Source organism: Phaseolus vulgaris, chromosome 5, assembly GCF_000499845.2.
Source record: "Phaseolus vulgaris cultivar G19833 chromosome 5, P. vulgaris v2.0, whole genome shotgun sequence".
In the NCBI taxonomy this organism is placed as follows: Eukaryota; Viridiplantae; Streptophyta; class Magnoliopsida; order Fabales; family Fabaceae; genus Phaseolus; species Phaseolus vulgaris.
Genome location: NC_023755.2, coordinates 28958267 through 28971319, shown reverse-complemented (window position 1 = coordinate 28971319; position 13053 = coordinate 28958267). Strand labels below are relative to the sequence as shown.

The following is a 13053-nucleotide window of genomic DNA, read 5'->3' as shown; positions in this document are numbered from 1 at the left end:
ATATCATGGTTATTTTAAAATTGTTCTATTTGAGAAAAAAATATTATTTTTCCAATTATAATTTGGGACAGAATCTATCATCACTCTGAAATAAAAACTAGAAAATAAAATCAAAGAACCATTTTTTTTCTCCTGATCTGGATAGGTTTGACTATTCAAGAACAAATGTTCCTCAAGATTCTAGTTGAAGCAGATCTGCAAGCAGCTTAAATTTAGTTAAACTGGAAAAAAGAAGTTTCTGAAACGGACGTTATATTATTCAACCAATAGTTACCTTAATCCAAGAAATTAGGAAACGTAAAAAGAAATTATAGGTCCCATCTCCCTAGAGTAACAGAAGCTAAAACAATCTTCTAAGGGTATTAAAAAAAAATGAACCGTTATTTGCCTACTGAATAACCTATAATAAATAATTCATCTCACAGGAAAATAACCTAAAAATGAAAAGAGCAATGATATATGGACAACTTGCTCCACTATACAACTCTTCATTTATGATATAAAAAAGGATATTTTTGTCATTTCATACAAAAAGTTGAAATTTTAGGTAAAGAAAAAGAGTTGTATACTGGAATAAGGTTGTCATTGTATCATTTTCCTATACCTGTACGTGTTCTTGTGCAGTGAAAGAGCGAAAACACAAGAATAATTATATTTCCTGACATCCAAGGCAAAGCTCCAAAGCAATAGGAAGTAACTAGAAATTTGAATCATCCATACAATTGTTGCGATGATTATGATAGAGCACTGAGTCGGTTATAGAGGTAACAGTATCTGAAATGACTTTGTATATGGTTTCGACTGATTCAGGAGCGATATATGGCCTAGTAGTGCAACTTTCAACTATGTGGAAGGCAATAGTTAGAAGACTTCGAGTGCTTCTATCTTCATCTCCCTCCAACCTTTCAGGAAGAATGCTAAACCCTGATGGCAGGATCATCACTTTGTCAGGGTTGGATCCGTGTATAAGACCTGCCACAGCTGCCTTGTCTAGTGGAGCATACACCACGTACGAACCTGTTGAGTCTGTGTAACTCTCTTGCACAAAACAGATTACAAGCTTCCCCTCTGAATTCTAACAACATTGCAAATAAAAGGGTTCTTTAGGTTTTCGGTTTAGTTTCAAGAGATTAATGAAAAATGAAAGATGACATTTAATGATGCTTGCTTACGTTTGCTCTCATCAGGGAAACACGATTTCCTGGATTTTGGCCCTTCAGCATCGATGCGAATTCTCGAATAGTATGTCTACGTGAAAGCGAATCCCACTGCATTTATTCAACAAAATGAAAAAAGTTATTAAGATGTTAACTTTCTCTTATGATAATGAAGATATTCTTATGATAACTTTCCAGTCACCAACCCACCACTTTCCCGTTGCTGAAGCCGCCGCGGGCAGCCACCATAATTTATAATATTTAAAATGGTTGAAAGAGATTATGGAGCAAAACCTTAGTTCTGGAATTCTCATGCCGAAGGAAGTTGAACAGTCGATTTGGGGAGACATCGAGCCAAACAGAAGTAGTGAAAACCACTGATGTACCTGGAGGCTTTCCAGGTTCATCCATGTTATTCTTCACCATGATTCTGACGTATGGGGAATAAGCCATTTGAGTCCATGGATTGTCTGCGGTAGAACTCATATTTCTACAAAATGTTTTCATCATTCTATCTGCCAGTTTCAGCAAACTAGTCCTCCCAGTTTGGGCTATAAGAACTGTTGATATATATCAAAAGAAACAAGCAAGTTTAATGGAAAACATACTATATATATTAGAACAAATAACAACAAGCTTGCATATACCTCCTTCATCAGCAACCAATGATGTTGCGAATAGACTTTGTAACCATTCACCATATCGAACTAAGGAATTAGTCCAACGGGTTGCGCCAAAAGCTACAGTGGAGGTGAATAGGGACCGGAAATACTGGTCCACATGACTATCTTCTGCTTCTACATGCTCCACCCATATAACCTAAAAATGAAAAACAAAGTAAAACCAGTGCCTATGGCTTTCCAAAATGAAAGCACACAAAAAAATGGTTAACTTGATGATGTTGAATCCACCTTAGAGTATCCATTAGGCATTCCAGTAATTAAGCATCCCGATGGTCTTTTCAGAAAATTGGTCGTTGGGGAAGGAAGAAATTTCTCCAATGATACATCTACGACTCCCCATGTGCTATAAGATAACTGCTTGCTGTACCTTCCAAAATAACACTCCCTAGTCAATAAAACAGGCGCAGGCAAATGAAGTTCTGTGCTCATCTGTGAAAAGGAGAGAGAGTATACATCCAAATGAGAACAACATTCGCATTTTTTTTGGGAAATTCTAATGAAAACCTTCAATAAATTTATGGTTTGGATGAAAAAAACTGATACTATTAAAATTAAATTTAGTTTAGATGTAAATCATATAACATGTTTAATTTGATCTATGCATTCTGCAATACAAAAATGTGTGACTTGGGTAAGATTGGTAATTTCAGATGCATATAAAATGTAAAAGACCAAGACTTTCTAATGTGTTCAACATAGCTACCGTTATAGGAAGAACTTACACGGCAGTTATGATGAAGTGATCGGAGTCAACTGTTTGATGTGTAATTTTAAGAAAAAGTAAACATTCTCTCCATTTTTTGTGATTTATGTGATAGAGTGTATCAATTGTCCTGTATGATGATACCTTTGGGAGAACAGAAACATCCCCTTACATACATATTCACAAGAAAAGTTACTTGTTTCTTTTTTATCTTGCATATGTTAGCAAGACTGCTGCAAACAATATTCAAAAGATTGACCTTCCATCTCATCTCTTTTGAGGTCTGAAATAAGCTTCCTTATCTGTACTAACTACCTATGTCCTATTTTGCATCAATGAAATTGATTTACTTTCATAGTCTTAAGCTGTTAACCCTCATTGACAACATCTTTTAGCATCAATGGCCTCACCAAACTTTGGAATCCAGAATTCATCACAGCTGCAGTTTTCTTTGCCATCTTTCTAGAATATTACCTCATCAACTTAATTGATATAATTGGGTTCAACACTAATTCGAGTAGAAAAACTTTCCTTTGTAATCCAAGTCCATACACTTATTTGGGTTAAATTAAAAATCTCCTGGACATCAACCTTATCGATCCTAAAGATTATGTTGTTTTTCTGCACTCAAATACTTTAAATAATAGCTACCCATACACAACACCATACTTTATTTAGATTCTTGATACCTAACCCTCCTTCTTCCTTAAATTTGCATATATTATCCACTTGACCAAGCGATTAATTGCCTAAAGTTTATTGTCCACTTTCAACATCATCCAGTTTATTGCCTAAAGTTGGATCTAGCCTAAACCTATTAGTGAAGAAAGATTTTATCTATTTTTTACCCTTGTAGGTTCCTCACACCAATTGCTACCCATTTTAACACCATTTATTGCTTTTTTAACTCTCCTCCACTTTAACAACCTATGAAAGTAACATGTATTCATATCCCCTGATTTTACCCATCTTGTCCTGATTGTTCTCTATGTAGAGCTTCCTGTTTAAAACTCATTTTGATCAAATCTTCAATGAATTATTTTCTCTTGAACCTTTCCTCCTCTTCCAATTTTTTTTCCATTTCACTAATCTCTTTCATGATTTTGTGTTTATCTTGGTGTATGTCTCCAAACACCTCCCTATTCCAATCTTTTAGATTTTTTCACAGCCTCTTTAATTTCTCTTTAAAATAAGCATCGTCTTACCTCTTATCTTGTGACTATTCACTTTTAGCTTGAAAAACTCCTCATATTCGTTATTTGACTTCCATATATCAAAATTGTGTATGTCCTCACTAAGCTAAATTCAACTTTAACACAATTTTACAATGATTAGAAATTGTTCTATCTAGTACATATTATTTGCTTCATGACCACAAATTTAACCACTCATGTGACACTAGAACTCTACTAATCTACTTTTGGATGTGTCGTTTTGGCTATTCCAACCCCTCCTTTATAAAAAAATCTCTTTATGTAACTCCATTTTATCGGACTCCTAGACCTTTATATTTATGCTCACAATCTTCATTTACTACCTTTACGATTTCCTTCTTCTGTTCTTTGTTTCATTGTTCTATCTCTCTCTTCCATATTTAAAATACTACCCCTGTTTTTCATATTCTACTTGCCTCAAGAGGTCAATATCTAATAATAAGAGCCTATTACAATTTTTAATATCATTATCAGGAAAAGAATTACTTAGCATGTGAATGACCTTAACTAAAAATGTTACTCACCCTTGGACACAATTTCCTTTATTGAATGTTGCAGTTTTTTTTGTGCGTAATTTGCTTCGTTCCCCTCTTGCTAAGCATTCCACCACGGTTAAAAGACTCTGGATCTAATTTCTTCATGTGCCAATGATTTTCATGAGTGGACATTCACCATTTTCTGATACAACTTCTATACTTAATGTTTTATCTTTCAATTTTGGCTGTGAATCTCCTCTTCCATCCTCCACTAACTCCTCTGCCTCGCCATCATGTAGAGTATCAGCTTTATGTATCATGTTAACCTCCGATTCGTCAATTCTGACTTCCGGGGTTAGCTCATCCGTTTCGCTCCCGAAAGACTTCTCCAAATTATATCTCTAATGTATGGTGTGAACATTGCTGGCATTGCGACACGAACAACAAACTGGACTACGTTGACTCTTCATTTCCATTTGGAAAATGTATTTGAGACCCTGTACACATAGAGTATTCATGTACATTGGGCCTCATATAGCCCAGAGAATGTTTTCTTCAGCAAAATCATTGAACACAGAACACTCAAATTCTGAGCGCTTGATTCGGCTACACTTACATTCTTTGCACACTATCTTCCTCTCATATGCTTTACACTAAGGACTGTGTCCTCTTAAGAAATCGTGGTGAACCAGCACATATCTAGGGAATCTACTGACCTCCATGTGTGTACTTGAATCTTAAGGAAGCACTATACTCTTTCACTATGGCATTAGGTAGCTTGGGAAACATGTACATCACATTTTGGGATCAAGCATACCCAGAATGCACGTTCCACTAAATAATCAAAAGGCCTAATTTTTCAGCGAAAAAGAAACCAACTTTGAAGGCTCTGTTTTAGGAAGTGAAGGGTAATTTTAAATTTGCAACAAAAGATAATCTGAGAAATAAGAGAATATTGATAGATTATATACTTTGTACCGTTTGTGGGTGAAGGGAAGAAACTATGAACAACTTATTGTTTAGTTGTGAGACATGGCAGAATGCAAGGCTAACTGCAGCCAGGAAAGGGCAGCAGGTGTTATTTAAGTATGGAACTTTGTTTGGTTATGTTTAGTGTTTCATGTCTCTGCAAATGGTAGGACGATGTGTAATGCAAAATGTCTGATACCAATTGGTTTAAGGGTTTCTTTTATCAAACATATTCAGATATTATTCATGTCGATATTTTCCAATCAATTTTTCCTTTCTTCGTCACAAATTGGCTTCTTCCTAACCAAACTATAATATGTATTTTAATTCCCATAAAGGAAGGACTTGGAAACATTAATAAATATAGATATATAGCTTTAGCTATTTTCCAGTTCAAAATTATCACTAAAGTTTCGGTTGAGACCAGCGTTGATTGCTATTGAGACCATTTTTGTGAACATACTTAACAAGCGTGTTTTTTTGGCACCTGGCTCTTAAAATTGACATTAATAGGACATATCGCATCCTGGATTGACATTTTCTTATGAAATGTTTTAAAACAATTTAAGTTTAGTGACATCTTTTGTCAATCGGTGCACATTACTTTAAGTTTTGCCAAACTAACTATTTTCATTAAGGATAAATCGATATGTTTTTTTTTTTCATTAAGGGATTGTCTTGTCATTCTCGTTTTGGATCTGGTCTTGTTTTGTTGATCAAGTCCGTTTAATTTTTATGGTTTTTTCTCTTTTATTTTCATCTATTAATTTCAAACTACTTTGTCACAAATGTCTATTGTGGGTTCTACTTCGTCTAGTACTCCTTCATTTGATACCTCCATGTTATTTTCAATTCATTTCTTATATGGTATGAGGATCTCTAGTTTCACTCTTTTTGTTGCACATATAGGTACATTTTTTGCTGACCTCAGTCATACTTCCTTTGGCCGCTGGACTCTAGACTCAGGTGCCATAAATCACATTTCTGATAACAAATATTCTTTCTCTTTCTTGTCTAATATGGGTTATTTACCTTCTATTTCTATTACCATGACCAATGGATGTAAGGTCTCATCACATGGTCTTGTTCTATTAATCTTTTTTTGTTTTTATCTATTGATAATATTCTTTAGGTTCATGGATCTCTGCTAACAAAATATGTTCCTGGTCTCCAATTACTCAAACGGTCCAACCGCAACCCAATTACTCTCCAACAGTCCAACTGACTCAAGACTCCACTTTGAGGATAAAATGTTTTATGGGGCGGATAGTATTGTTAGGACAGACCCAATAGACAGTCCAAACTCACCTATTTAGGTGACATGGTTTCTCTGAATGAAGGGAAAAAAGAAGTTTTATAGTAAATCCTAGTTTTAATATCTCAGAGTGTACCTTAGGACTTAGTTTTAGTATAGAATAGGTAGTTGTTCTCTATCATCATGTTCTTGTTCTCTATCATCATGTTGTTGTCAAGTGCTTATGGAAAGGTTTAAGGAGTGCAGAAGTGAAGGGGTTCTTTATGTAGGTAATGCAGGCTCAACCGTGGGAATCTATTTGGCAGAATGTATGTGTAGCTAATTAGAAGGGGATCTAGGGTAGTATAATAGGCAGCAGGAAAAAGGCTGTTTTTTTATGTAGTTGATGCAGAACCATCTGTGAAAGGGGCTTATGTAGTTGCTGTATAGTTTAATATAATTATGCAGCAATTAGGGAGCATTGGTGATGATGTTACAAGGGTCAACAAGCACCAAGAAAACGGTTACCAAACGGATACCAAATGGATGGGAGAAAGTATACTAGTTTTGTATGTTCGGTGTTGCACACGGAATTGTTTTCAGCTCTTGACCTTTGGAGAAAGCTGAAATTTTGTGTAGGGAACAATGTGGCTCTCTGCATAATTATGCATTTCTGACTGATGCCTTATTCTGCATGGAAGAAGTCTTTGACAAGGGACTAAAACCGCTAAGCACACGGACAAGCATTGGAATGAAGAATGTCAGACTAGTGTTCTGTTTTTTGAGGAAAGACAATCAAGGCAGTGCTTTCGTTTGCCATTATCTTTTTTGCAGGTATGCTGTCAAAAGGGAATTATGCAGTTTATGTTGCATAATTATGCAGCAAGCATAACAATCCAAATATTTGTTATGTTCATAATTGTAATCATTGTTTTGGATTCTATGAACTTTGTGAGTTGGTTGGTTATTGTATAAGGGTTGGAACACTCTTCAAGTATCAATTTTAATTTATTTATTCTTTGTAAAAAAAAATTGTTGATTGTATTCTGAGATTTGCAAATCTGATGCTTACGGAGTTTGAGAATAAGTTCTATAATGAAACTTCAATGTTAGATTGGTTAGGAGTTGGTGTCTTTTAAAGCATTTCTCATTTCGAAGATCTTTCATGACAAACTTCCTATAAATGAGAATCTTAGGAGGAAAGGTTATTTTTGTGTGTCCATGTGAAACTTATAATAGCTAAATTGAAGAGCAAAAGATATAAGGTAATAGCTAAATTGAGTGTTGAAGCAGAATTCAAGCAATGACTCAAGGAATATACGAACTTATGTGGTTGAAAATTATATTGGAAAACCAAAAATTAAAATGACTTATGAGATTATATTGTGATAATAAATTTACGATTAGTGTAGCCATAACCCAATACAAGATGATAGAACTAAACATAGAGATGGATATAAACATTTTATCAGGAAAAAGCTACACGGTAACTTGATTTGCATCCATGTGTCCACTCAGAATCAACTTGCAGACTTACTCACCAAATAATTGAATTGCATCTTGAGGATAAGAGTGTCAAAATCATGTTGTTTATAATGCATTTTATAAAGTTTTATATTTATCCTACAAAATTTTATTCTTTATTATAATTGTGTCATGTTATTAATACTTATATTATGTATTTAGAAACAATTCTATATTTCTTTAAAATGAACTCCCTATATTTCATGAAATAATCATCATACTCATGTATTTATAGATTCAAGACTTCATAATTGAAATAAAAAAATAATATTATTCTTTTTTGATAAGAACAGTATACTTCTTCCATGATAGACTTTTAATTTCTAACTTTAAAAGAAAGGGTAGCATTCTGAACTTACCACGTGCAATTTGTTATCATAGCTTCCCTCCGTTCCTACCAAAGTTCCTACGATCGTTGCTTTGGAGACAATATTGTAAAACACTTCAGACCATTGATTCTGGTTAACATCCAACAAAAAGAGCCCAAATATATCAGCAAATGAGACATAAATGATCAAATGGCTTTATACAAACACTGTATTTTGAGAAAAATAAAATATTATGCATCTGGTACTTCAACTCATGCATATAACCACTCATTTACCATAGATCTATTATGGACCCTTTAGTCTTTATTCACTACTATTTGGTACAACTTATCATTTATAATGAGACTTTTACCCAAAATTTGTATCTACTAACAAAAGTATGTGATTTCTAATGTTATTTTTATTTTTTACAACAATTGTACATTTTCAACAAAAATAAATAAATTAGTGACACTTTACATTTTCTTATCTTTAACATATTTATAGTTTGGATTTGACTCTCCGATTGTAACTATGTTTTAATGTTGATTTTTTTGTTGTTATTAAAACTGAAGATATAAATATGAACTATGGGTTGGATTAAGATGTAAATAATATTAATTAGTAGATAAATTTTCATAGAAAAATCCTAAATTGAGTAAAGTATCCGGACCTTCCTATTAAGAAAAACGAATAATCATTGCTTGGCTTTTGATAATTTTTTAAAATAAGCTCATATTCAAAATAGGTTGGTTCTTTCTGCGTCTCCATAGTTTCTTCTTGCACCACATATATATTAAAATATCAAAAATACTTTTTATTCTACTGATGTTTTTTATTTTGGAATTGGTGATTTGAAAAAACTCCAAATTATAGAATTTAGAAGATATAAAAAATAACTTATGGATTCTATAAACCAAAATGTGTTTCTTTAAAAAAAAAATATTATAGATTATAAAATTTGAAAGGTGTTTTCGGTTAATTTACACATGAATTGTAGAATTCGAAAGATATTTTTAAATATACTTTATGGATTTTACAATCTGAAATGTGTAAATAAATAAAAAAAAAATCAAATGATAGAATTCGGAAGGTATTTCTAGATCTTGAAATACATTTTAGATTCTACAATCTGAAATGTATTTTTTTAAGGATAAAATGATATTTTCGTTTAACTTAGGGTGCCAAAAGAAATTATGGAAATGGAGGAAGAAACTGTCCTCAATATTTTGAATTTAAAAATCACTTAAAAGTAACTTTAAGATGCTTTGAATTAGTTACCAATTACTTTATTAAAATCAATTTAGGAGGGATAAGAGTTGATAAGACATTACAAGAAAATCATCAAATAGAAACCAATTTTTAGAAACCAAAATAATTAGTTACAATAGTAACTAAATTAGAGACCATTTTAGAAACTAAAACAAAAATTGGTTTCTAAATTAGTTTCTATTATTTTCTATTATGGTTAAATAGTTTCTAAATTGGTATCTAATTAGCAACAAAGGTTTTATCTACCATTATTTAGTTTCTAAATTTAGTCTCTAAAACCTTGGTTGCTAATTAGAGACCAATTTAGAAACTATTTAACATTAATAGAAAATAATAGAAACTAATTTAGAAACCAATTTTTTTTTTTAGTTTCCAAAATGGTCTCTAATTTAGTTACTATTGCAACTAATTATTTTGGTCTCTAAAAATTGGTTTCTATTTCATGATTTTCTTGTAGTGAGACTTCTTAGGATAAACATGCAATAATCCGGTAAACAAATGAGCATATTGTTAATGGGTCAATCATAGGGGTTAATGTAAGAAAAAGTCATCTTTAGGATTATGTTATACAAAATATTAGTAAGATATTTATTAACTGAAAAGGAAACATTTATCATTTGGAGAAGTCTAGTACTCATAAAAGTTGTCCTCAATGTGTCCTTCAAATACCAAGTTGGGTAGAAGGATATTATAATATAAAGAGAGTTTGTGGGGGCTGGAACTAGGGAGCAAAAGGGAAAAAAAGTTGCTTGGGTAAACTGAAAAATACATGTTTGTTTAGAAACCTAGGACTCTTAAGCATAAAAGATTTAAAATTGTTTAATAAAGCTTTAGGTTGTGCAGATGGAAGTGTATATTAACTACAAAAAAATCAAGGTAGGTCGAACATGATTCTTAAATCTAAATATGGGGTTTGGATATTAATTTAAGAAAGTTGGGGAAATATTGGAGGAAGAAGTTGGTGTCAATGCAGAACAATCTCTGCAACAACAAGCAGGAAGAGCATAGTCATATGATGCTCAAACAGTACAGTTTTATAATATTGCAATGGTTGAGTTCCAAAAAAGTAGACTTAATTGGACTAGAATATTTGCAATTTGTTTTTGTCAAAGGATGATCCAAAGGATAGTTGCATGTTGTAGTGTTGAAGGCCTCAAAGTGGTTTTAGTTAACTTTAAATAGGTTGTAGTCCTCCATATATTTTTCTGTTCTTTTTTTTTTAGGTTTTCTACAAGGGTTGACATACTTCTAAAAGTGTTTTTTTTTTTTATTTAACTTGTTTATTACTGATAAAAAAAAATAGATTGATTTTACCATAATATATTTTGAAAAGTGGGATGGATAAATTAATCAAATTTATCTCTATTGAATGTGTGTGAAAACATTAAATTAATTTTAAATATTATAGGTACTCATACAGTCTGGATATCCATGGCAGCACAACAATGTAATGGGCAGAACAAATTTCATGTGATATCAGGAATTTGCAGGACATAATAAAACAAAATTGGCTGAATGACACAAATTAAAGCCTATGAAATGTTATATTAATGTTTTAAATAATATCTGCATATTTTTGTTCCTTAATTCAGTGGATGAGAATTTGTATATATGCGGTAATATTTATTAAACCAATATCATACTTAAACATTCTAGATAGAATTCATACTCCTAAGCTTGTGCAGGTATAACTCAACCATACGAAAAAGATAATCAATTGGGAAGAGGATCAACAATATCCAAAATCAAGCAAGGACATGTTATGAAGCAAAAAGAGCATAAAACACAATGCAACAAGCAAATGAGTTTATTTAAGAGGTTTGTTTTTTTTTTTCTGTAACAACTTGAAATTCAAATGATTCTAACATTTGGGAAGGGTGAAAAACCATAATTAGAAAAACAAGAAATAAGAATCTAAGAAAAAATAATAAACAAAATCTCTTTTATGTGAGGTTTCAACAAAAGTCACTAATATGAAAAAACAATATTATTTTTAAGTATTATGAAAAAACAATTTCTTATACGTCGTTAAACTTGTGAGTGCATATGCCTATACCATTTTATCAATTGAGAAATAAGCCAAATCAAATTAGGAAGTGTATGCATGAAGAAGGAAAAGGATGAAAAAAATAACTCACCACATCCATGAGCAATTCAACAATGCATATTGGGGCCATGTTGATATATGCTATATCTCTTGAACCTTCAGTTTGTGTATGTGGAGTTACAGTGGGAGTTACAGTTGATGTTGGAAGCTCAGTTTGATGTGTGTCAAAGCTTGGTAAATTTTGAGACTCTCCAACCTCCATCAACTTAACAATCTCCCTTAGGGTGGTATCAACCTCACCAAATTGCCTCAAATATTCAATATTATTTAGAATCTCACACCCATTGTTTGTCTCCCGCTGCCATAAAGGGTGCCCTGCAATGCCTATCTTTGACAACTCATCCATGCCACAAAATGCATGCTCAATGATTCCAGTTCTTATTGGCTCAGTGTATATTGAAAATCCTAAAAGAAGGTCACTGGCTCGATCTATACTCATTAACACCTCTTTAGAACTTGTATCCAATATAGTATCATTAGCATCTACAAATTGTTGAGAAGCCAATGCCCATGATCCACACCCATTATTGTTTTGTAAGATATCATTCTGAGAACATAAAGAAAGCATTAGCGGTGAGTTGTTAAAACAATTGACAAATCTTCATCAATTCATGAAGTTCTGATATACAATCTATAGTCATAAAGTCTGTTACCAAATAAAAATAACCCAACTTTTCATCACAGGCTATTCAGCATCTACCGGAGGAAAAAAAAGATGGAAAAAAACTTTAGAAAAGAAAAGGTAATTGATTGCCTTGATAAGAGAATAAGAACTATGGACTGTATATCAAGATAAGTGTTTTTTAGCAAATACATGCACATCCTTGTTTCTCATAAACAACTAAATCAGTTTATTATAGGAATTTTGTTAAATTCAAATTCTTACCTCCTCCTGATTCAGAGATTTGAAGAAAATGATTACTTTTAGGGTAACCTCAAACATTGCAAATTGGATGAAGATTGTATAAATTTCAAAATTAATTTACCTCATAATTCACTTCGAGATCCTTAACTACTATCTGAGAATCAGGCATTCCTTCCTCATCCATGGTGATAACCTGTAATTGTTGCTATATTATAAATTATATAATGTTACCGCAAAAAAAAAAAGTATCTTCATAATAAAACCCTACTTCATACAAAAATCACTTACATTTGAGATGTGACAAGAGAAAACCAAGGGAACTTGATCACCAATACTAGGATTGAGACTCAAAAGTATGGATTGTTAACAACATTTGAAATATCTCCTGATACTGGAATAAAACTTTAGAAAACGGTTCCATTTATTCCACAGAAACCCATCCCGCAATTCATCTCTTAAAGTTTTAAAATTAGCAATCAAGGATGAGAACACACATCCCTCAGGGTCACGGTCGTCGTGATTTTGTCTGTAGAATACATCC

General features: G+C 32.5%; 1 protein-coding gene across 1 annotated transcript; it reads right to left on the bottom strand.

Annotated features, from left to right (window-relative positions):
• Positions 1-697: 697 nt before the first annotated feature.
• On the bottom strand, positions 698-12696 carry LOC137834261 (homeobox-leucine zipper protein PROTODERMAL FACTOR 2-like). Its single transcript, XM_068642323.1, has 8 exons — positions 12634-12696; positions 12534-12539; positions 11679-12194; positions 2069-2269; positions 1805-1976; positions 1452-1717; positions 1173-1268; positions 698-1075 (listed from the first exon to the last, which is right to left on the bottom strand). The coding sequence occupies exons 1-8, from the start codon at positions 12694-12696 to the stop codon at positions 698-700; spliced, it is 1698 nt and encodes a 565-aa protein (XP_068498424.1).
• Positions 12697-13053: the final 357 nt, after the last annotated feature.

What these genes read in the sequence shown, in the direction of transcription:
- LOC137834261 (XM_068642323.1), bottom strand. Translation starts at nt 12,696, where the DNA reads ATGGATGAGGAAGGAATGCCTGATTCTCAGATAGTAGTTAAGGATCTC. An exon ending in TTGAATTGCTCATGGATGTG is followed by an intron (nt 2,270 to 11,678) that starts GTGAGTTATTTT and finishes TCCTTTTCACAG; the next exon opens with ATGAGCACAGAACTTCATTT. An exon ending in ATTGGTTGCTGATGAAGGAG is followed by an intron (nt 1,718 to 1,804) that starts GTATATGCAAGC and finishes ATATATCAACAG; the next exon opens with TTCTTATAGCCCAAACTGGG.